A 25,588-nucleotide genomic window follows, 5' to 3' on the forward strand; every position below is an offset into this window, starting at 1 on the left:
AGACCCTACCAGTCAATGTACTACATCTATTATCTGAAGTCTCTTTATGGCCAGCAGAATAGAGGATTGCCTGCTCTGGGGCCTTCCAGGCATTATGAATACAAAAGCACTAGAGGCATTGTGACACATTAGGGGTCCCCCCATCTCTTTAGACAGGGGGACAAAAGGAGGGTAGGAGAGCGAAAGGGGAAAGAAAAGAAGGGAATGTGGGTAGGGGTAGGGGCAGGGGCAAGAGGAAGGGGAAGATGAGAAAGGGAGATAAAGCACTGAGAAGTAAAGACAGAGGCATTGGCGACATTGGATGGAGAAAAGAGGGGAGTAAAGAGAGGAATGAGGGTAGGAGGAGGAAGGGGAGGAAATGAAAGAGAGGGTAGGGCAGGGGAAGATAAGAGACGCACAAAAGAAAGAGATGAGACCCAGAGACAGAAAGATAAAGAGGCATTGTGACGTGGGGTAAAGAGATGCATGTGGGGGTTAGCTCTGAAAGGCCTGTGAGTCCTATGGCCGGTCATAGCCCATTAACCCGGCGCGGGGAGAGAGTGCTACAGCTCATTACATGCTCTGACTCCTGTTCTGGGGATGAACAATGCACAATTACGCCGGCCTGCTGTTTCCACAGCCCTACCGCTGTCTGCCTCTGAGGCTACTGCTGTGGCTATAGCATGCCAACAGGCTTCTGTGTTCATTAAACTACCCCTATAGCTACTAGCTATGCTAATGCTAAATATATGAAGAGGTATAAATGGCTTACTATGAAACGAGGGGAAGTATGGTGTACAATTCAAATAGATAATAAAGTAATACATCAAGGAATGTGCTGTGTTTTATCGTGTGATTTTTCATATGATTTCTTTCATTTTTCTTGGTCAGCTCGATCTTTAAAGATGCACTATGCAGAAATTGCTCCACCATTTCCTGGTTGCTAAAATTCTAATAGTGTGCCTAATGGGAAGCATGGAAATAGCGCACATAGAACAGATTTACTGCTTCATAGACTTGCTTTCAATGAGAATCTGTGATTTTGGTCTGGTCACCCAAAAAGCTACATATTTCAGCTTTAATAGATATCAAATTCAGACATTAAAGTAAGATGACATGTGAGGAGCAAATGTGAGCCTAATTCCTTTATTTTCAATTGACTTAGGGAATGGACAGCCAAATGACATCTATCTCTTATTATATGCAGATTCAATGAGATTAACATGGGCCCAGTCATGCATAAAGTGTATGACTATAATATAACGATGCACATAATTGATCACGTTATCCACTACAGTGCTATTTTCCTAGCACTGCCGAGAATAACAAGACAAAAAATCAATTTCACCAGCAAATTGGTTCATCTCTCTCTCTTTTTTTCTCCTGTACCATCCAACAATTACGCATGCAGAAGTTGACATTTAATCGGATGGTGGGAAATGCTAACTAACTAGCATCCTCCCTACTTCCTCTTTGTTTTAGGTCATTCTCTACTAGTTGTCTGAGTTGGATGCCTGGAAAAATAGTGTTTTCAATTACCCTCCTTCACAATGAGCATTGTTGTGTTCTCACCATGGCCCTCCCCCATCACTCAATCACTCTAGCCACCACACAGTATCACCACTTCAAGCTGAGGTTGTGAGAAACCTTGTCAGCCAGCGCAGTGGGAAGTCTGGTGGTGTAACTAGCAATTCAGCTAAGAGTGTGGGACCCCGAAAGAAGAGCCACATGTAGTTATGCATCCATTTTAATTAATACCTTTCCTACTCCTGCATTTTGGACTAAATACATTTTGTGCACTCGAATAATAGCGGTCATTATATAAAGTCGAAATTAACTACGCTTTTCCACGATGGGAACGGTTAGGTTTTGTTGTTCCACACACTTTGGTAGAGAATTTACAAAGATTTCCCCAAAGAGGACTCAGAGCCTGTAAGTCTGTAATGGTTTTCTTGTGGGGAATGAGAGGCGGACCAAAATGCAGCGTGGTTAGTTTTGTGCATCTTTAATAAAGATGAAAGTACTACAATCTACAAAACAAGAAACGTGAAAAAACCAAAACAGTCCTATCTGGTGCCACAAACACAAAGACAGGAACAATCACCCACAAAACCCAACACAAAACAGGCTACCTAAATATGGTTCCCAATCAGAGACAATGACTAACACCTGCCTCTGATTGAGAACCATATCAGGCCTAACATAGAAATGGACAAACCAGACACACAACATAGAATGCCCACCCAGCTCACGTCCTGACCAACACCAAAACAAGGAAAACACACACGAACAATGGTCAGAACGTGACAAAGTCCCTTGTCAGTCTTATCACTAACAGGGACAAACATATTGGAGGGATGGCTACTTCCCCAAATCACCAAACAAAACACCCATCACTCAATATTTGTCAGCCTATATTATGAGGGGCAATTTAGCTAGCAAGATATCTTAGCTAGCTCCATTGCTACACATTTCCTACCCCATGCTTTCTATAATACATACACTATATATACACATGTGGAAACCCATTCAAGTTAGTTGTTTCAGCCATTTCAGCCACACCCATTACTGACGGGTATACACAGTGCATTCTAAAAGTATTCAGACCCCACATTTTGTTACGTTAGAGCCCTGTTCTAAAATGGATTCAATTGTTTTTTCCCCTCATCAATCTACACACAATAACCCAGAAGGACAAAGCAAAAACCAAAATATCACATGTACATAAGTATCCAGACCCTTTACTCAGTACTTTGTTGAAGCCTTCTTGGGTATGAAGCTTGGCACACCTGCATTTGGAGTGTTCCTCTCTGCAGATCCTCTCAAGCTCTGTCATGTTGGATGTGGAGCGTTGCTGCACAGCTATTTTCAGGTCTCTCCAGAGATGTTCGATCGGGTTCAAGTCCGGGCTCTGGCTGTGCCACTTAACGACATTCTGACACTGCAGAGATTGGGTTCCTTCTGGAAGATTGTCCCATCTCCACAGAGGAACTCTATAGCTTTGACAGAGTGATCATTGGGTTCTTGGTCACCTCCCTGACCAAAGCCCTTCACCCCCGATTACTCAGTTTGACCGGGTAGCCAGTTCTAGGATGAGTCTTGGTGGTTCCAAACTTCTTCCATTTAAGAATGATGGAAGCCACTGTGTTCTTGGGGACCTTCAACGCTGCAGAAATGTTTTGGAACACTTCCCCAGATCTGTGGCTCGACACAATCCTGTCTAGGAGCTCTACAGACAGTTCCTTCGACATCATCGCTTGGTTTTTGCTCTGACAACTGTGGAACCTTATATAGACAGGTATGTGCCTCTCTAAATCATGTCCAATCAACTGCATTTACCACAGGTGGACTCCAATCAAGTTGTAGAAATAGTTCAAGGATGATCAATGGAAACAGGATGGACATGAGCTCAATTTCAAGTCTCATACAAAGGGTCTGAATACTTATGTAAATAAGGTATTTCTGTTTTTTATGTCTAATACATTTCCAAACCTTTCTAAAAGCCTGTTTTCGCTTTGTCATTATGGGCTATTGTGTGTGTATATAGCTGACAATGTTTTTTTTAATTTAATCCATTGTAGAATAAGGCTGTAATGTAACAAAATGTGGAAAAAGTCAAGGGGTCTGAATGCTTTCTGAATGCACTGTTTAATCAAGCACACAAACATGCAATATCCATAGACAAACACTGGCAGTAGAATGGCCTTACTGATGAGCTCAGTGACATTCAACGTGGCACCGTCATAGGATGCCACCAACAAGTCAGTTCGTCAAATTTCTGCCCTGCTTGAGCTGCCCCGGGTCAACGTTAAGTGCTGTTTTTGATACGTGGAAACGTCTCGGAGCAACAACGGTTAAGCTGCAAAGTGGTAAGCCACACAAGCACACAGAAGGGGAATGCTGAGTGCTGAAGCACGTAGCGTGTAAAGCGTTGGCTGGAGTGGTGTAAAGCTCACCAACATTGAACTATAGAGCAGTGGAAACATATTTTCTGGAGTGATGAATCACGCTTCATCATCTAGCAGTCCGACGGACAAATCAGGGTTTGGCAGATGGTAGGAGAACGCTACTTACTTGCCCTAATGCATATTGCCAACTATAAAGTTTGGTGGAGGAGGAATAATTGTCTGGGGCTGTTTTTCATGGTTCGGGCAAGGCCCCTTGGTTCCAGTGAAGGGAAATCTTAATGCTACAGAATACAATGACATTCTAGATGATTCTGTGCTTCCAAATTTATGGCAACAGTTTGGGAAAGGCCCTTTCCTGTTTCAACATGACAATGCCCCGTGCACAAAGCGAGGTCCATACAGAAATGGTTTGTCAAGATCGGTGTGGAAGAACTTGACTGGCCTGCACAGATCCCTGACCTCATCCCAATCAAATACCTTTGGGATGAATTGGAACACTGACTGTGATCCAGGCCTAATTGCCCAACATCAGTGCCCGACCTCACTAATGCTCTTGTGGCTGAATGGAAGCAAGTCCCTGGAATTATGTTCCCACATCTAGTGGAAAGCCTACCCAAAAGAATGGAGGCTATTATAGCAGCAAATGGGGGACCAACTCCATATTAATGCCCATGATTTTGGAATGAGATCAACGAGCAGGTGTCCACATACCTTGATTTCAACTGAGTGTAAGCTACTATGTGAGAGTCAATAGCCTTTCCTCCCTAACCCATGGCATTAACAAGTGGTTTAGCTTGTGTCGAAGAATGTAGGCCGACCTTTCCTATCCCATTAATTGAACTGCAGGCGTAAAAAAGGAAGCTGGCAGCCAAATCTGTGTTAATGAGAGAAGAGGCTAAGAGAGGCAAAAATAATTTAATGAAGTTATTTTTTCCTCCCTCTCTCCTGCAGCGTTAGACACCAAACACATCTTCCCTGAGACCAGTGGTATTTTATTAGGTGTTCTTCCGCAGCCACCTTCCTTTGAATCGTTTCCCACCAAAGGCAGTAAGAAAACTCACATATAAATTGTGTATGATATGAAAAAAGTGTGTTACGTTTCTTGCAACCCTCAGGGATGGTTTCCAAAGGCTTGTCTTCAAAATTAGAGGAGATGTGAAGCCTGCTGTTTATTGGACTTCTCTCATACCGACAGGCATCCGCAGAGATGCGACACTTAAAATCTCACCCAAGATTAAGATGAGAGTAGCCCTTTCCTGCAGGCAAATGACACAGTGGCCTCATGGGTGGAAGGTTATTAATATTTCATATAAAGGTTTTGATATATTTCAGTCTTTTGTGATGTATATAAACTGTAATATTGGGAACTCAAAACTGAATACATTTCAGCTCTATGACATGTTACAGGTGTCTTCTTTCTTCCAAGGCCATAACCATGTGTATGAGGTATATACTTTTGTTTCAAAGTAGATTTGTTTTAGATTACCAAGACACACTCTGTGTGACCCTGATTTAGCCTACTGCCGTAAAAGGTTTTAAAAGATACAACGATGCTTGTAGGAAGATAAACATGTCTATATTATTTAAGATATTTAATGCATATGGATTTGTGCAAATCATCTTTTTTTTCTAACCGTGGCAAACTGTGTTGGAATACCTTGCCCGGTTTCATGCAAGACATAGTGGGCTGTATATCTTTGATTGCCCACTATTGACATAGTACCTCAATGACCTTCAACATCAATGTACCTCAAACTGCCAATATTCCCAACATTGGATGCAGTATGCCTACATATGCAGAATGCAGAATACATATGCTTAAATGTATTGTTCCATAACAGACAGTAGAATAGAGTGAAAATGATAGAGTTGGATCTGCTAAATCAATGTACCTTAAAACTGCTAACATTACTGACAGTTAGTGGTAGCACAGATCCCTGACTAAACATGCTCCAAGGTATATGTAAAGCACAAATGCTGGAGGTCTAGGCCTATCCAGTATAGTACGTTGGATTGCAGGGTGGACACAAACCGAGTGTGGCATATTTGTGTCACAGGCTTTAATTAAAAAAAAAAATTAAACAGTGGTTGGAGGAATGTCCTTTAAATGGGTAATTACGTCCGAGGCTCGGCATCTCTGGAAGGGCTTAACAAGGTGCATAATGATGTCCCCCCTTCCCCGGGGATAAACCTCACCCTTCTCTCGCCCTTTCTCCCTCTCTCTCTGTCCATTTCACACACTCCATTTATTTGTGGTGGTTTCGGTCTCGCCTTCTCTCATTTACCCCTCTACAACCTTCAGTCCAGACCCAAGGTCATTATCTCCTTATTGCCTTTCTGGGATCTATGAAAAAGCTTGGCTGGTTTATGTTGCTAATGTACGGCTCGTAATGCTCTGATTCCATTGTGAAACTAATTTTGTTTGAGCACAAAATGTGTTTTGTTGTCAGCAATGGATCACGGGTTGGATCACAGTAAGTATAAGTTCAGCTTTAATTGAGAAGTGTAATATATTTCACATTGCTTTGGGTTTATAACTGAGGTTGTTGTTTTTGTTCTGTGGGTCACGACTGCTGGATGATGCATTGAAAAGTGATTCAATAGGTGAATTGCATTTTGGGATGTGTGGTAGGATGTATCATTATATTAGTGCATATTATTTTGTTTTACAAGGGTGGGGGGGGGGTTGGGTACAGATTTATATGATGATAGTATTTATTTATTAGCATCATATTGCAAGAACACCACAAGATTGTGTAGCATAATTAAATTACTGGGACTATAACCCACTAAGAGAATTAATGTGCTTTCTTTTCAACGTTCTATTTTTAACGTTGGAAACTGCTCAAAGCACATTAGTGCTTACCTCTTCGTACCGTCTACCATCTAAGGTTTACAGTTTGGACTGCCATTGCTGCCAGGCAAATTGTACATGTGCAAAAATAAACATGTTGGTGAATGACTACAGTATTTTCATGTACAATGCACAACTTCATGGAGGTGCTTGATATGGATATTTTCTTTAGCAGACGTAGTGCATGCTGAACCAACACTAAAACGGAGCCATTTTCTTTCCCTCCTGCTCTATAGTTTCATTTGGGTTATATTTTGAACAAAAGATGGGGCTTTCAGTATAATAACTCTATCTGTACTTCACAATAGAATTACATTTCAGAGGGAAGAAGAGAAAGAGTGTTTTGGAGTCAGACTAATACAGGTTATGGAAAATCGTTCGGGGTCCTATAAATAGACTTACAGATAAAGCTGAGGTTCTATCTCTTTCTCTCTCTCCCTCCCTCTTTGGAGACTGTGTTGCTCTCTCTCTCTTCTTTCATCCCTCCTCTCATCATAATTCCAGCCTTTTTCCGTGTCCACAGTTTCCCTGGCCTTGATGCACACGACAGAGGGGCTGCTCAGCCATCACATGTGGTTACAGGCGGGCTTCAGTGACATGCATATGACAGGCCCTCTCACTCATGTACTGTATGTTTTGACACCTCAGCTGTTGCCTGCACCCCCCAATCCTGAGAAGAGGGCAGCAGCCTGGGGCTTGAGGAGGCTACCATTGGCTGCTAATGTGACATATTTATTGTACATCCTCTACATACGAAGCAAGGAATAGTGTTTCAGGGGCAAGGCTATATATATATATACACTGAACTGGCATTAGCTTGTCAATCATGTTGACCTGAACCGTACTGTGCTGGCATGGATGTTTCACATTGTTATTTGCAGCAAGTTGCCAGGAATTATGGTGGATGCGTAACCAGGCCAGTCCAGTACAGGTCAACTTGGCTAGACTATGTAGTAGGAACAGGGTAGGCCTATCCCTGGGAATTAAAGCATCCCATGGGTTAATGTTACTCATCCATAAAGGCTCAAGTGCAACCCATTTCAGTGTTCATCAGAGCATAATTTCAGTCACCGAAAATGAAATGGCCCGATGTTGCTATTGGTTGACACATATATACAGTACCACTCAAAAGTTTGGACACACCTACTCATTCAAAAGATTTTCTTTATTTTTACTTTATTTTCCACATTGTTTAATGTTAGCTAGCTAACATTAGGCTATAAATAGTCAAGCAAATGTCTCTGAGATGCGAAAAATAAGATCATACATGTAACGTTAGCTAGCGAGCCAGCCATCTAACTTTAGCTAGCTAACAGTACACTTTAACTTGAAATGAAACCATTATCTGTCAAAATTAGAAGCGTGTAATATCTGAAAATTTAACTAGCTAGACTATCTTATCCATATACGTTATGGATGGATGTGTCTCCTGTCGGATGCTATGGTTTCTCTTAGTTTGAAGATGTAATCCGAAGACAGGTCAATCAGGAACGTTTATTTACGTGCAGTAGCAAAAACCATCAAGCGTGTGATGAAACTGGCTCTCATGAGGACCACCACAGGAAAAGAAGACCCAGAGGTACCTCTGTCGGAGAGGATAAATTCATTAGAGTTAACTGCATCTCAACATCAACTGTTCAGAGGAGACTGCTTGAATCAGACCTTCAAGGTCAAATTTCTGCAAAGAAACCACTACTAAAGGACACCAATAAGAAGAAGAGACTTACTTGGGCCAAGAAACATGAGCGATCGACATTAGACTGGTGGAAATCTGTCCTTTGGTCTGATGAGTCCAAATTTCAGATTTTTGGTTCCAACCTCCATTTCTTTTTGAGATGCAGAGTAGGTGAACGGATGATCTCTGCATGTGTGTTACCCACCGTGAAGAATGGAGGAGGAGGTGTGATGGTGCTTTGCTGGTGACACTGTGATTTATTTAAAATTCAAGGCACACTTACCCAGCATGGCTACCACAGCATTCTGCAGGGATACGCCATCCCATCTGTTTCGTGCTTAAAGGGACTATAATTTGTTTTTCAACAAGACAATGACCCAAAACACACCTCCATGCTGTGTAAGGTCTATTCGACCAAGAAGGAAAGTGATTGAGTGCTGCATCAGATGACCTGGCCTCCACAATCGCCCGACCTCAACCCAATTGAGATGGTTTGGGATAAGTTGTGTCGCAGAGTGAAGGAAAAACAGCCAACAACTGCTCAGCATATGTGGGAACTCCTTCAAGACTGTTCGAAAAGCATTCAAACAGCATTCCAGCATTCCAGAAACTGGTTGAGAGAATACCAAGTGCGTGCTAAGCTGTCACCATGGCAAAGGGTGGCTACTTTGAAGAATATAAAATCTCAAATATATTTTGAGTTGTTTAACATGTTTTTAGTTACGTCAAAGTTTTGATGTCTTCACTATTATTCTACAATGTAGAAAATAGTGAAAATAAAGAAAAACCCATTGAATGAGTAGGTGTGTCCATACTGTACATGACTGTGCATGAATGTTGAAATATTTGTTTGTTTCGCTGACTGACTGTCAGACTGACTGATGGTTTTGCAAGAGCGTTCCCAAATCCATGGCTTTCTCGCTATAATTCCTGCACTCATCTGCCAGTTACTCAATCAGGGGCTTCGGATAAGATGCTTCACTCTCTCGTATCCCTCTGAAGAGGAGACATTAAAGCACGCAAAGGTTCGCCCCCAACTCCTTCAACAGATAAAACACACTAGCATTTCAACATTTCAAGTTCAAGCAGCCAAGAATGCGCCAGTTGCCGCTCTGTAAAATCTTTGTTTCGCTTTTTCACCACCTGATTATTCTCTTTTCTTCTTCCTGAGCTTCGAAAATCCCCTTTTGAAATTGTTTAAATGGTACTCCCTCATCAGAGCTTTTTCCTGGAGCCTGACTGAGATTTCTTCTCAGCATAAAGCCCCTCAACGAGACAGCATGCTTTGACCTTTACTTTATCGTATGGATTTAGGGATGATTAATTGGATTAGCCTGATGAAATTTAGAGAAATACAAAAGCCCTAGTCTGTTGCCTCGATGGGAGTCATAGAAAATGTACAATTCTGTAGTTCGCAACATATTATCCCGCCATATGTGTTGTCACATGTATTAGTCAGTGGCTTAAAGAGGAAGGCAACCAGATTAGAGAAGACAGACATTTTTCTCAGAAAAAGCTAAGTGAGATGGAAGGAGGGAAACAGGGGGCTTGGATCGTCCAATTACAATGGAAACATCAGAAGATCAAAGACTAAACGTAGAGCGGCTTGAGTTTGTGTTGTGCCAGTCAAACCAGACCCAACACTCTAGTAAAAGGCAATAGGTCAGGCACAATCTGATTAGCAATAGCTCAAGATTATGATCAAGACTGCTAACTGAAATTAGCACACTGATTAAGTAGCATTTGATCCAGCATCCAAGCCTGAATGACCAGAGACACGACAATGTGCTTGGAATTGAGTTTTTTTCCTTGATTCCTATATGGTTTTCATCGGTAATGTAATTATATTTTTTTATGGCAGAGCTGCAGTCTTTGTCTGTGTCTCAAATGACACCCCAATTCCTTTAAAGTTCACCACTTCTGACCAGGGCACATAGGCCTCTGGTCAAAAGTAATGCACTGTATAGGCACGGATGGGGGGGGGGGTGGAAAGTGATTTTCAGGCACAGCAGATGTGTAGTATGTGTTGACAGCACGACATCTACTTTGCATCCTCAATGTGGCATGTTGGAATGTGTTCTGTGCATATTGTCCTGATGTGAAGTGATTGCATGGGGGGTGGGATGATGTGCAGGCACGTAGAATATGGAACCCAGTACCGCTCCCCATCGCCTCTCTTGCAGCAATATCAAAATGTAGGCTATTTCAAGCTATCTTAGAAAACAGTTAGTGATTAACAAATTGCTGTAGCTAGCAACCTTGGTTTTGTTTACAGCATGGAGTTCTGCTGTTGACTGTGAGAGGAACAAATTCAAGACACAGTAACAGAAATGCCTTTGGTTTTGCCAAATGCTCCAAGTGCCTAAACTCGTCACATTGCAGTAAGCCCGAAATTGAACTGTACGACATGTGCCATATGCTTACAATAGCTAGTTATGTAGCCATGTTTCAGGTAACAGTATGGGAGCATCTGGATGTGATTTTACCTCAATTAGCATTGACCTAAACTTGGCAAAAAATATCTGCTTACAGTTTCTCCACAGAAAGTCTCACACTTTAACACCAGGGAGCACAAAGACTGCCTCCCTTTTTTCTATTTCATTGAACACCATAATGAAACTCAATAATAAAAAATATGCAATCTGTTTCCCGCATAAGGATGAGCGTAAACTGAATCAATACCAGAGATAAGTTATTTTTTCCCTGCCATATTCATTATCTGGAATCACAGGTGGAGATATAATAAAGCCACAGTAGTACACATTACCCATTCAAAAACACGTTATAGCCAAAGGCCATTCCTTTACTGTCTAATTGTCTCCCCCACCAACTGATCTGCTACAATTAAGCCATGGAAGAAGAAGAAATTAAACCAGCGACCTGTAGTCTTTTAATCTGCAACCACAACCACAGGCAGGTCAACCAAACATCTCTCAGCTGGTAATACATAGGTTATTTCTGTTTAACTACCATTTTACCATGTAGTTTCTTAGTACACCTAGCTTGAAGTAAAGCACTATTAAAAATCTCTCTGAAGTAGGATAATACAACCAATGTCAACAAGCCTTGGTTTCTCTAATGACCTGGTTCACTAACTACTTCACAGATAGAGTTCAGTGTGTCAAATCGGAGGGCCTGTTGTCTGGACCTCTGGCAGTCTCTATGGGGATGCCACAGGGTTCAATTCTCTGGCTGACTCTTTTCTCTGTATATATCAAAGATGTCGCTCTTGCTGAGGGTGATTCTTTGATCCACCTCTACGCAGACAACACCATTCTCTATTCATCTGATGCCGTTCTTTGGACACTGTGTTAACGAACCTCCAAACGAGCTTCAACATCATACAACACTCCATCCGTGGCCTCCAACTGCTCTTAAATACATGCTCTTCAACCGATCGCTACCTGCCCAGCATCACCACTCTGGACAGTTCTGAATTAGAATATGTGGACAACAATAAATACCTAGGTGTCTGGCTAGACTGTAAACTCTCCTTCCAGACTCACATTAAGCATCTCCAATCCAAATCCTCCTTCACTCATGCTGCCAAATTTACCCTCGTAAAACTGACTATCCTACCAATCCTTGACTTCGGCGATGTCATTTACAAATTAGCCTCCAACACTCTACTCAGCAAATTGTATGCAGTCTATCACAGTGCCATCTGTTTTGTCACCAAATCCCCATATACTACCCACCACTGCGACCTGTATTCTCTCGTTGGCTGGTCCTCGCTATATATTCGTCGCCAAACCCACTGGCTCCAGGTCATCTATCAGTCTTTGCTAGGTATAGCTCCGACTTATCTCAGCTCACTGGTCACCATAGCAATACCCACAATTAGCACGTGCTCCAGTAGGTATATTTCACTGGTCACCCCCAAAGCCAACACCTCATTTGGATGCCTTTCCTTCCAGTTCTCTGCTGCCAATGACTGGAATGAGTTGCAAAAATCACTGAAGTTGGAGACTAATGTCTCCCTCACTAACTTTCAGTGTCAGCTGTCAAAGCAGCTTACCAATCACTGCAGCTGTACATAGCCCATCTAATCAACTACCTACCTCATCCCCATATTTGTTTTTGTTTTTCTGCTCTTTTGCACACCAGTATTTCTACTTGCACATCTTCATCTGCACATATATCACTCCAGTGTAAATTGCTAAATTGTAATTACTTCAACACTATTGGCCTATTTATTGCCTTACTGGCCTATTTATTGCCTTACCTCGTTACTTCATTTTCACACACTGTATACAGATTTTTCTATTGTGGTATTGACTGTACGTTTGTTTATCCCATGTGTAACTCTGTGTCATTGTTTTTGTCGTACTGCTTTGCTTTATCTTGGCCATGTGGCAGTTGTGAGAACTTGTTCTTAACTGGCCTACCTGGTTAAATAAAGGTGGAAAAATACAAAACGACCTAATACATGTACTGGGTGCTGATGAGACCCATATACCTGTACACCAATAACACAAATCCTATAACATTAACGAATCATTATTACATATGAAATCTTTCACTCTCCTGTTTTCGATTATTCGTTTTTTTCTCTTATTCAAATCCTAATGCCATTATTCCATGTGGCTCAGCTTAGAGTTCATACAATAAGTTGGAAATAAAGAAATATGATGCCCTAGTGTAAAACTGTAAAACGGTGGTTGACTCACAGATGATTACAGGAGCGCCCTCAGGCCAGGGTGAAGACAAACGTTTTTGAGGATAAAGCATGAACCTCACTAATCACAAAAGTGCCCCTGTGTCCTAGCTAGACCTCGTGAAAATGTGGACTTGTGGAGTCAAGTGGGTTTGCTCACCGTGACAGAGCTATTATTGGTCATTTCACAGATGCACTGTTTGTTTGCGGTCTACATTAATAGCTATGCAATTGCACTTGACAACACATTTTGTAATTTAACAGCAATGTGTGAATATTTAGCTACTGTCTTCTAAATGTCAGAATGGAGAATAAATATTTGGCTTTAGCTGCAGCCTGCTTGAGGGGGAGAATGCAAACACACACAGGCACATGAACATACTCCCTCCCGCCTCTCTCTCTCTCTCTTCACCCAGCTCATCTATCCTTTTTCCTCTTTTCCTCTTTCCCGCTCTCCCATTGACTAACAATCAGCATCTCCTTTCTCCGTCTGTCCACAGGAAATATGCACAGGGTCGCGGTCAAAGGGATGTTTGTCAACGTCATGTGGAACGCGGAGCTGCGACAGAGCTTGCATGTTAAGCAGACCCTCTGCCTTTATCAAGCCAATCACAAACGGGGAAAAAAAATGTAAAAATGTGGTGGAGCCCAGACACCTGGCATTAAAACACTCTCTCTCCCTCCCTCCTTTCCTCCACCCCCTAACTCATCCCTATCAGACACCTCCAAGCTTTGCATATCAGAACCTCAGACCATATTTGTCTCCCTCTCTTCTCTTTTTCATTAACAGAAACAAATAAAGGCCTCTCTAATCCCCCAGATAATTTGCTTTTTTTATTGGATGCTTTAAGCCTTCAAGACAAGCTACTCCACCTGGATTTTACAACCACACAGTCATTTCTTTGTGCCTGCCGGACTGAAGTTTTTTCCTGTGTTTTGCTCATGGAGAGGTCTGTGACCTGAATGCTACCTGCGGGTACATAAAGGCCTGGGCACGGCATGGTGGCATGCACTTGTTCCCCCCTACCAGCGCTTGAATTTACAGGACATCTCTTTCTCTCCCTCTTCCTCTCCCTCTCACTCACCCTCTATCTGGCTCCATCCGTCCCAGACAGTCTGCAGTAAATCAGCGTGGCTGTAAGTGGGGCCTCATCGACCCCGCGGGATCCGATAGGAGCTCAGATCCTCAGTGGATCAGCCAATCAAAGGCTCAATAACTGTTCTTATGTTTCTGGTTTTGATTTGAGGCTTTTCCACCCTTCTTCTCACTGAATGTCAAACGAGGATTGGAGTCATCAAATATGTGATGGCTGGGGTTGCTTTATTTGGGACTGAACAGGATTGTGAGAACCCCCTACCCCACTGAGGGCCATAGAAGTAGGTCAAGCTAGAGAGGATGTCCAAGGAATCCAATAGACTATGGCATAGAGGCAAAAATCTATACTCTAGAGACCAGCTAGTCGGTGTACACTCTTGTCAGCTTAAATAGCCCACTCGAGCGAGGCCTTTGCTGTCTTCAGCCATACATCGCTACGTCAATACAATGAACCCTATGCATGGTGAGTTGACTATAGCTCTATAATAGCTGGCTGCGTGGGGTGCAAAGCTGCAGTCTTGGCCTTGACTGCATGACTAACACTGAAGCCTATTGGGCCGTTCGCACTGTTTGCACATGGAGCATTTAAGCAATGATTATTCTTTCTTCTACCACATGTGGTGGAGCTGATTAGCCGGGTCAATGCGTCTGGCAGGTGTTCAAACTCCTGTTCTTTTGCAATAGCTCAGCTCACAAAAAAACAAGGCAGGTAGGTGGAAGCCAAATAATCCATTTTGTCAGGCCTCCAAATTCGCGCTTGGCACGGCTTGCTCTCATCCACAGGTCAATCCCTGTACCTGGGTAAACCTCTGACATGCCTTTGATGTATTTCTCTCAAATGCAGCTACTAACACACAAGACCACACATGGCGGATCAGATTCTATTTCAAACGAGTAGGAAATGTACTGTTACACTGAGGGTATAGAAGTATGATCTGGTACGTTTCTGTTGAGAGAACATACCTGGTCAACGTGACAATTCATTCACATACACCAGGTGAACCCACAGCGACTGTACTCCCTACAACTACTATTTTATACCCCAAAATGACTATACTCCCACTGGAAGCTGAAGCACAGCGCAGTCATGACAATGACTAGTGAGACTATGTAAGAGTTGACCGGACATGTCTTAACCATCACTCTCCCCTGTCCCATACACCCAACCCTGGACATCCACCCTCTGTCCCCCCCTCTTCCCAAGGGCATTGGCACAGATTGGCACAGATTGGCACAGCAGCAACAAGCCGCAGGGACAGATCAGAGCGAACTAAGCGTGGTCTCACCTCAGGCAGCGGCATGCCGTTGATGATGAGGTCAGGCTGCTGGGGGCCCTGCCCGCTGGCGAAGGAGTGCTGCTGATAACTGCCGTGGTTGGGTGCAGCATTGCGTGAGTTCTGGTTGTCCACGTTGATGAAGGTGCTCTCGGAGCGCCTGCAGCCCAGCGGCAGGCTCTGCTGGTGGTAGTCGAAGTAGTTGAGGGAGGAGGTGAGAGATGAGCAACTCACCACGTTCATCTTGTCCGTCTCCTCCACGTCGCGCGGCACGAGGCGGATGTCGTTCTTGCTCAGCTTCTTCTTCTTGCTCGACTTCTTCTGGCTGCCATATGAGTACTCCGCCACCCTGCGCAAGTAGAAGAAACTGAACAGACTCAATAAAGCAGTGCTCTGTTGTATCTGCCCACAGGCAAACGCCATTCAGTCAGAGGCGCCCCGCCCGGCCATGCCAGGGTGCTGACCGAAAGTTCCCATGGTGGTGGCCATCTCATTGGTGGGCATTCAGGGTAGAGAGAGAGGAGCCATGCTCAAGTCACCCCAAGCCTGACCGCCTTCCCCATGCCACCAATGGAGCCATCATCCCTCATTTGTTTGCGTTTGCATGCTCGGCACAGTTGACATGTCTCACAAACAACAAGCACACACAATGCAAACATGCCAAACCACAAAAGCACACGTACGCACACACAGCAACAACAAGACAACAGACAATACTGAAGAGCACCAACCAAATTTTCAATCATATTTAAGGCACAGCCCCACTGCTAACGTTAATTCCCTTTTTTCTTTCATTACCAAGCGAGGCCCACTGGCAATATGGAGTGCAGGAAAACTGTAAAATCAAATTCATTTAGAAACTAGTGTCTGTGGCTGTTCCCTGACTGGAGCAGAGCATTTTGATTCTAATCAGCCTAAATGATTGAAAGGATGCTAATTTATTGAAAGGATGCTGCTGATGCTCAGGCTGGAAGAAGACAATTTCCATTCTCCATCCAGGCTTGCAAATTCTTATGAGGGAAAGTTTTATTTTAAGCAGAATCCCTTGAATCCCTCCTAACCCGAGCCGATTCCTCTGAGTTTTTAACATGTCAAACATTTGCATGGACTCCCACTCTCCAACAATCTATTTTTAGCCCCGGTTGGATAGATTGTGTTGTTTACTCTTGTTTCTACCGTGCATCTAATAAAACTTGAGGCCCTGGTTGCATATGCACATGTCGGACTCCCCCGTCCTTAGTATTTACTGGATGGGTTCTCCCTTTCACTTAAGATGCTTTCCGGGTCTGTTCCTCCCTGCCTTCATTCTGGAAATTAAAATGTCAATAGCAGCCTTGGACTCTATCTTTTTCGGGTCATTTCAAAACTGTCATTTCTCTCTCTCGCGCACGTGTCTGCCCTCTCGTCTGAGTAGGGGAGAGAAGAGACTGTGAGGATCAAAAAAGAGAGTGCATCGTTCTGGCATTGTTATCTCTAGTACTCCTGTGCCCAAAATCAAAAAATGGACAGGAGAAATCCTGCCGACTCAAAGAAAATTAGTAATAAATTGCAGATAAGTACTGCATAGGTTTGAGGTGGGAGCTAGCTACTCAGGAGCACTGCACAGCAATATAGATTAAAGTACCCAGCAGGAAGAGGATTTTTATGCCACAAAACAGGATTTTTTAAGGTGAAGGTTAGGTAGTGTTGGGCAGATATTATTTTATTTAGCTTAGTTTTTTGTTTGATTGGTTGGTTGTGTATTTTTCTTACAGAAATAGAGCATTGTGGGTCACATCCAAATGAAAGAGCGTGCTGGGAAATGCAGTAGGCTATGTTTTTCAATGTGGCAATGACAGACATCTTTGAAAAAAAACAACAACATATAAACGCACTAAATCCCCTTAAAGTTGGCTTAATAAAATGACTTATGTCCAGAGTCCTTTGCTTCACTCTCTAAGAGCATTGTTTTTTCAGAAAACAAACAGATGTTTTTATTCCAATGTCATTCATTACTGTCTGTGTGCTGTTTGTGTTGACAACAAGGTGACTTTGAAACTCGAAGCTATGTGACATAACAAGTGAGGCCCTAGGGGTGCTATCCATACCGTACATAGAATATTGAATGTAAAAGTGATCTCCTACTATGTGAACCCCTTATCAAATCTACATCTCTGAAGAATAAGGATTGGGAAAACATGATGCAAATCCATGAGTGCTTTAGATTTTAAATCAACAGTGACCAATATGAACCATAATCCATGATCATGTGTGCCTGAGAAAGTCCACACTTTTTTTTTGAAAAATAAAGTTGTCTGCACACCTTAAGTATTTCTAGGTGAATAAAGGAAAAGAAAGTACAACACAATGTCCATTCTTGTAGGCTATGCTTCACAGCAGGGGTTCCCAACCTTTTTTTCCCCAAGGGTCTCCTCAATAATTATTGTTAATTGAGATAGATACAAATAAATACAACACTAATTTGGTTTAATTTGAGGAACCTAGGAAAATGTTGTTTTGAAACTCATTTCCTGCAATTCTACATAGTTTAACATGACCCGTGACATCTTTTAGGAAGGTTATTTAATGATTATAATAATAACAAATAAGGAAAATAAAGTATAGACCCGATTTCCCCAAATATTATTTTATTAACAGATGTGTTTTATAATTTTTATGAACCCTCAACTTAATTGTATGTATTCTCTTTGACAGAAAGTGATTTGATCAATTGATAGTGACAGAGTCATTGTATAAAATGACTTCCCAAGCATAGTCCAATTTCTTTGACTCCTGGACTTTAGAAGGTCATAGCTCAGCTTCTGATTGTCATAGAGACAAACCAATACTCCCATGTGCATCAGAGTCCCATCTTCCTCTGGCATTTTACAGCTTGTTTCTAGCCTAAAGCATTGCAGATTTATGCATAGTTTTAGATCAAGGAAGGTCAAGGAAGGTCCCGAGCATCCCATGAAACGTTGGCGCCACGTTTGGGGGGCATGCCCCCTGAGTTGGGAACCCCTGCTTCACAGTGTGTTTAATGGATCTCAACCCAACATTTTTGTCAATAGTCCTTTATCCGCGAGAGCTGACTGAGAGATGTGCATTTGCCTTACTTTATGGAAGAACCATACAAGGTCAGCCAATTGCCACACGTTTGAAACGGCCTGATGTAGCAGCACAACTAAAATGCTGTTCAGAGTAAAATATGAAATATGATAATAGCTTCAGGTTAAATCCACAAATGCAATTTGGACATTTTAAGTGGTAATGTATCACTAGGAAATCAAAGTGGGAGCTGATGCTTTACAGAAGAAAATCCTATGTTTATTATGATGATCAAGATAATAATGTGCTGCATAATAATGTATGTCTCCTTCAGAGGCATAGTGGGTTCAAAGGTGGATGACATTAGTTTTAGTAGTAGATCCCTCTAGCATTAATTGTATTATTATTATTAGGCTATCATTATTGAGTTTATCATTGTGATTAGTAACAGTAATATTGATAATGATAATTATTATGTCATCGTTCTCACATAATGGTAGGGTATGCTGTCTCCTTTAGAACATCCATTTGAACCCTTGGGAATATCATGCGCCATAAATTCAATTAGCTGTAAAATTCAGGTAATTGTCCGAATCTAGCCAAGATTATTAGTCCTAGGTAATGGTGAGGATTTGCAAAAAAAAGGAGTAAGCCAAGGACACTTGGTCAAGGAGTCCATAAGCCATTTTTGCTTACCAATTCGGAGCACCTGCATTCCTTAATAGCGCCTAACATTCGGGCCCTTGGACATGCACTAGATATACAGCTACGTGCACTCAGTACCAGCCTGAACTCACTCACTCTCTCTCTCACACACACACGCGCACAACAATTATGCGCACCACTGAATGGGTACCAAAATGCGTACATGTAGGTCTATATGGGGAATAAAATAAAACAACAGGCCTATAACCATGACCGACTGAAACACCAAACTAATGAGATGGATATGAAGGGGCTGTTTTCAGTACCTGCAGTTGTACGTTCGGATCTCCTTGTTATCCCTTTTGCACTTTACTGCCACAAAAATCATAGTGACAAACAGGATAGCAGCAATAGAGCCCAGGGCAATGATGAAGATCAACGACAGGTTTACGGGTCCAATAGATTCCTGAGCGTTCAGGTCCGGTGAGAGGTAGACTACAATGTATGCCGAGGCCGACAACGACGGTTTCCCGTGGTCGCGTGCCACCACTGTGATCTCGTAGGTCGACTTGACCTGCTCTCCGAACATCTTGGTGGACCGCACCTCTCCATTCACTTGGTCTATCTCAAAGAAAAGCCTGTCCCCCTCCGAGATGGTATAGGTCAGCCTTCCATTCTCCCCCTCGTCATAGTCGTCGGCCTTGACTTGGGTCACCAGGTAACCCACTCCTGCATTTCTTGGAATGGATACCTCCGCGGTGCCATTTACCAGGGATGGAGTGGTCATAACGGGTGTATTGTCATTCACATCCAAAACGACAATGCGTACCGTCGCGTTACTGGACAAGGACGGATTCCCCTGGTCCCTGGCCAAAACTTTGAAGTCAAATGTCCTAGTGTACTCGTGGTCGAATGATCTCATGGAATAAATACGCCCTGAAGGATTTATGCTGACATATGTATTTACGTCCATGTGTTTAATCTCACTGGGAACGATGGTGTATGAAACTGTGCCATTCATGCCCAAATCAGGATCTACAGCTGACACAGCCAGCAAACATGATCCAGGAAGGTTGTTTTCTAGGACCATCTCTTGGTAATGTGGTTTTAGAAAGTGGGGAGGGTTATCATTTTCATCTGTGACTTTCACTACAAACGATTTAGTGGCGCGTAAAGGGGGGGTACCACTGTCCTCTGCTTGGATAGTTAGATTGTACGTGTCCCTCTGCTCTCTGTCTAGCCTGCCATCAACAAGGATTGTTGAGAAGCTCTCGTATTCCTGGAGCCTGAAAGGAACGTTGCCTTGTAGTCTACACTGCACCTTACCATTCGCGCCCGCGTCTTTGTCTGAGACCCTCACTAATGCAATAACGTATCCACGAGGCGCGTTCTCACTAACTTCAATCAGCTCCGTGTTCACCGACAATAAACTAATGACAGGTGGGTTATCGTTCGCATCCATCACATTGACAGTGACTTTACAATGAGCCGGAATAGAATTGGGACCTAAATCTTTGGCTTGGACATCAATCTCGTAAATATGGGTTACTTCATAATCCAAAGGGCCATTTACAGTGATAATACCGGTTCTAGGGTCAATTTTAAATACGTCTCTCGTTTTCTCGGTGACGTAACTGTTAAACGAGTACACAACCTCACCATTAGTTCCCTCGTCAGGGTCCGTTGCATTCAAGTCAATTACAAGTGTATTAATAGGAGAATTCTCCATCACGTTCACTGTATACACAGGCTGGTCAAAAACGGGATTATTATCATTTGAATCTATTACTTTAACATTGAGCTGGACTGCGCCAATCTTTGGGGGGTCTCCACCGTCTTCTGCACTGATTTCGTATGAATAGTGAGACTGAGTCTCCCGATCTAAAGATTTTTGAACTACGAGCTCGGCAATCTTGGACCCGTCCCCCCTAGTCTTAATCTCCAGCCCGAAGAGCTCATTCGGGGTGATCGAATATGATTGCACACCGAAGATCCCCGAGTCCGGATCGCTTGCCCCCTCTAGGGGGAACCTGGTACCAGGGGAGGCGTTCTCTGAGATTTCAATGTCAATGTGGTTTGTGGGGAATCTGGGCGCATTATCGTTCAAATCCACAATTTCAACTTTAATGACACATATCTCCATAGAGTTTGACATCACCTCCAGAGAGACAGTGCACTTTGCCGTCTGTCGGCAAGCCACGTCCCGGTCTATTTTCTGATGTGTGAGGAGAAGTCCAGCCGGGCTGAGTTCCACCCATCGCGGCTCTGAATTCGAGATGACCCGCAAGTACGGCGCTCGCGGTGCAATGGCAAATCCTTGCGTTTGTGCGTCCTTTGTCACGTTTCCAATGATATACCCAGCTTTCTGCTCTTCGTTTATCGAGTATTTCAAATTAATAACAGAATCAACCCCAGTCCAGCATAAAATAACTATCCAAATAATTTGTATAAAATCCATCTCCCTGGCGTACATTGTACCTGTTGATTTTCCTTATATTTAATTGGGACCTTGTATGATCACGCACACCTATGCATGTCAGAGATAACGGGAAAAAATCATCCAGTTATTTCATCGAAAAGTTATCCAGGGAATACGTTTTGATAAAAGAAAAGGCTCGTATATGACATAAATGTTACTTGATTATATCGATATGGTCTACTTCATTGTACTCTTCTGATAAAAACCACATTCTCCAATCTGCTGCAACGCGTGATATTTTGGGGAGGATAGAGCTTGGAAAACATTCTGAATGATCTCAGAACACTGATTTACCCATGTAAATCTGAGCAGTTCATATCAAGCAACAACTACAGCGATTGACACGATAAACCCAACCATTTCGATGCAGGGTGAAAAACCATGCAAAAAAAATAATATTTTAAAAATCAAAAGGGAGGAACAATCCGATGAACAGGTATATCAAAGGATAACTTTCAATGGAGATAAAATAATTGGCTAAACATTTTCCAGTTAAATTCTTCCCAGCGTCATGATTCCGGTACCAAAACCACAAGGCGCATTTTAGACAAACTGGATTTTACGCATGCGTTCCATTCATTCATATTGACGATTTTTTCAAGTTGTAATGACTTTTCCTCTTCACTGGGCAATTATATCACACCAGATATCCGATTGAAACGTAAAAATGAATCCGTATTGAGAAAAGCCCTGAATAGCCAAAGTCCAGTTATCGAACGTAGACCAAGGATGCTGTTGACGGAACTAGTCTTATAATGCTATTAGTGAAGACCACAGTTACCTTTTTATTTCCAGGCAAGCATTTAGAGGTTTTACTCTCTCTCTCAAAGTATTGTAGCTTATTTTACTAATTAATTTCCTTGGATCGCACACATGGATACACCGAACACATTCCGCGGCGAGATATGGTCCATATCAAATCCATTGTGAAACTATATAGAGATAAAAGGATATCGTCACAATAAGAAGCAGTTCGTTTCAAGCTTGCAACAGAGCAAAATGCATGAAAATATCCGGCCTGAATGAGCTAAAAAGCACCACTCGTTGTCAGTAGGCTGCTAGTTGACTCCAATACGCGCTCCCGGCTCCGCTCGCATCAACAGTACACACTGCCTCAATGCACAGCTCAGCGCCGAGCGCTCAGTCTCAGGACCCGCAATCCCCTCAACCAATCAGAGGTTACACAGGAGGTTTGGATTTGCTGGTGGGTGGGGCAAACTACAGCAACGAAAACTCCGCCGACTACCTGCATACTTCTACAGCTGTAGATGGAATGGGTTAAGTAGTGTTGATATAAATAGGCTACATTTGTTTACTTATCACTCGATGTTTATTATGTATTTAACGCGATTGAACAGGATCCAAGCCTAGTACCGTAGTTCTAATTAACTAACACAGACACGCACATATATTGGTATTTTGGTATTTTTTTATTTTACCAGGCAAGTCAGTTAAGAACACATTCTTATTTTCAATGACGGCCTGGGAACAGTGGGTTAACTGCCTGTTCACGCCACACGCACGCACGCACACACACAAACACACACACACACACACTGCATTCCTTAGATGTCAATAAAATTACATGGTCACTAAAATGTATAATTAGGCCAACAAAACAATGAGATTGCTTTGATGTAGCAACATGGCATGGTCTAATTAAAATCATTTGCAATTATTGTTTATGATACTGCAGTCCTTCGGTCTCCTGAAAGTAACACTTTTTATGTTTCATATCAGTATATCTCTGATAAGACTAGGCTACTTCGATCTGCCTTTGCGTGCAAACAGCAATATAACTTCCACGTCATTCCGTGGAAATGTAGTTGATTGTTGTATTAACAGCACAGAAAGCACACATTTTTGTTTGCATCATGTCCATACAAATTGGCCAGGTCTTATTCTTAAAATGACAATGTGTTTGAGGATACGATAGACTGCGCACACACAATATATAAATTGTGTGTGCGTGTGGTGTATGTGTGGTGGTGGTGGGGGGTAGGGGGGTAGGCCCACACAATATATATATATATGTATATGTATATACATATATATATTGTGTGTGCGTGTGGTGTATGTGTGGTGGTGGTGGTGGGGGGGGTAGGCCAAGCATGTCTGTTGTAAGGCATATTTGTCCCTCGTGTGTTTTGCTGCCTTCTCACTCTTCAGCTCACTCCTCCCCTCCAGTAAACATGGTTGCAGACAACCCAGACCATATCGAGTGCTAACAGGTTTCAAAGTCACAAGGGTGACACCTAGCGTCCTTTTTCAGCTTGGCTCAGTTATTGACATTGACCCAACTACATTTATGGCAAACATTTTGCCCATTGTTAAATTGCTGCATAATTTTCTCATTGTCGCAGACCGACTTGCTCTGAGATATGCGGTTATTTTGCTTTTCAGTGTTATATTCAGTTTGGAGGTAATTTGTTTCATTTATTGTTTGTATTAGGCCTACAGGTGTTTATTGTTTTGTCATCATCGCCTTATGTGTCCATAAGTTATGCTTGAAAAGACATGTTTTGTATTCCTCATATCTTACTTGAGATGTTCTGAAAATTAAAAATAGCCAAACATCAAAAAACTATTATACCATATTTCTGGAATACAACACACCCTAACAGTTGTGGCTATTTTACATTTATTTTCATATTTATTATTCACAAACCTCAAACAGCCATCCGATTCCAGAGTGAGATAACTGTTATATTCGAATTATAGGCTGTACATTCCATTGTGGAAGTTGCCAAAACATTGGTTGCATGTGAAATACAGTACGAATCACAGTACCTTTCACAGTCATATGTCATGTGAAAAAAGAGGCTCTACTAACACACTCATCCCTATAGATCTGTAACATTATGTGGATATAGAAAGTGCTTGATGGATAGATTTTATTTTTGATGTTAAGTTATTTTACATACAAAACCGCCAACTGTAGGCTACTCTCTTCTCTTTTAGTCTTGATAAGCAAAACAAGCTTTCAGAAAAAACGACATTAAGAAAGTATTCAGACCCATTGACTTATTCCAACAATGTGTTGTGTTACAGCCTGAATTCAAAATGGATTAAATAAACAGTTTCTCACCCATCTAGACACATTACCTCGCAATGACAAAGTGAAAACTTATTTTTTGAAAAGTTAGCAAATTTATTTTAAAAAGTAAGACGGTAATATCTACTGTAATATACATAAGTATTCACACCCCTGAGCCAATACATGTTTGCATCACCTTTTGCAGCGATTGCAGCTGTTAGTCTTTCTGGGTAAGTTTGTAAGCGCTTTGCACACCTGAATTGTACAATATTTGAACATTATTATGAAAAAAATGATTTAGCCTCTGTCAAGTTGGTTGTTGATCATTGCCAGACAGCCATTTTCAAATCTTGCCATAGATTTTCTAGACTGTTTAAATCAACTGTAACTAGGCCACTCAGGAACATTCCATGTGGTCTTGGTAAGCAACTGCAGTGTACGGCTGATGTCGGAAGTTTACATACAACTTAGCCAAATACAATTCCTGACATTTAATCCTCGTAAAAAATGCCTGTCTTAGGTCAGTAAGGATCACCACTTTATTTTAAGAATGTGAAATGTCAGAATAATAGTAGAGAAAATGATTTATTTCAGCTTATTTCTTTCATCACATTCCCAGTGGATCAGAAGTTTACATACAGTCGATTAGTATTTGGTAGCATTACCTTTAAATTGTTTTACTTGGGTTAAACATTTCGGGTAGCCTTCACAATCTTCCCACAATAAGTTTGGTGAATTTTGACCCATTCCTCCTGACAGAGCTGGTGTAACTGAGTCAGGTTTTTAGGCCTCCTTGCTCGCACATGCTTTTTCAGTTCTGCCCACAAATTGTCTATAGGATTGAGGTCAGGGCTTTGTGATGGCCATTCCAATACCCTGACTTTGTTGTCCTTAAGCCATTTTGCCACAAATTTGGAAGTATGCTTGCAGTAATTGTCCAATTGGAAGACCCATTTG

At 42.2% G+C, this 25,588-nt stretch overlaps 1 protein-coding gene across 6 annotated transcripts in view; it reads right to left on the reverse strand.

Annotated features, from left to right (window-relative positions):
* Nucleotides 1-22,694, reverse strand: part of LOC135545987 (protocadherin-19-like) — an 84,474-nt gene extending 61,780 nt beyond the window's left edge. For 2 of the 6 annotated variants that reach the window (XM_064974029.1, XM_064974028.1), the window contains exons 1-2: nt 19,442-22,694; nt 15,456-15,792 (exon numbers count right to left, since the gene is read on the reverse strand). In XM_064974029.1, coding sequence (XP_064830101.1) covers nt 15,456-15,792; nt 19,442-21,588 — 2,484 coding nt within the window. In that variant the 5' untranslated portion in view covers nt 21,589-22,694. Of the gene's footprint in view, nt 1-15,455; nt 15,811-19,441 lie in introns of all 6 variants that reach the window. The other 4 variants (XM_064974027.1, XM_064974026.1, XM_064974031.1 and 1 more) reach the window with 3 other exon arrangements.
* Nucleotides 22,695-25,588: the final 2,894 nt, after the last annotated feature.

This window comes from Oncorhynchus masou, chromosome 9 (assembly GCF_036934945.1).
Source record: "Oncorhynchus masou masou isolate Uvic2021 chromosome 9, UVic_Omas_1.1, whole genome shotgun sequence".
NCBI lineage: Eukaryota > Metazoa > Chordata > Actinopteri > Salmoniformes > Salmonidae > Oncorhynchus > Oncorhynchus masou.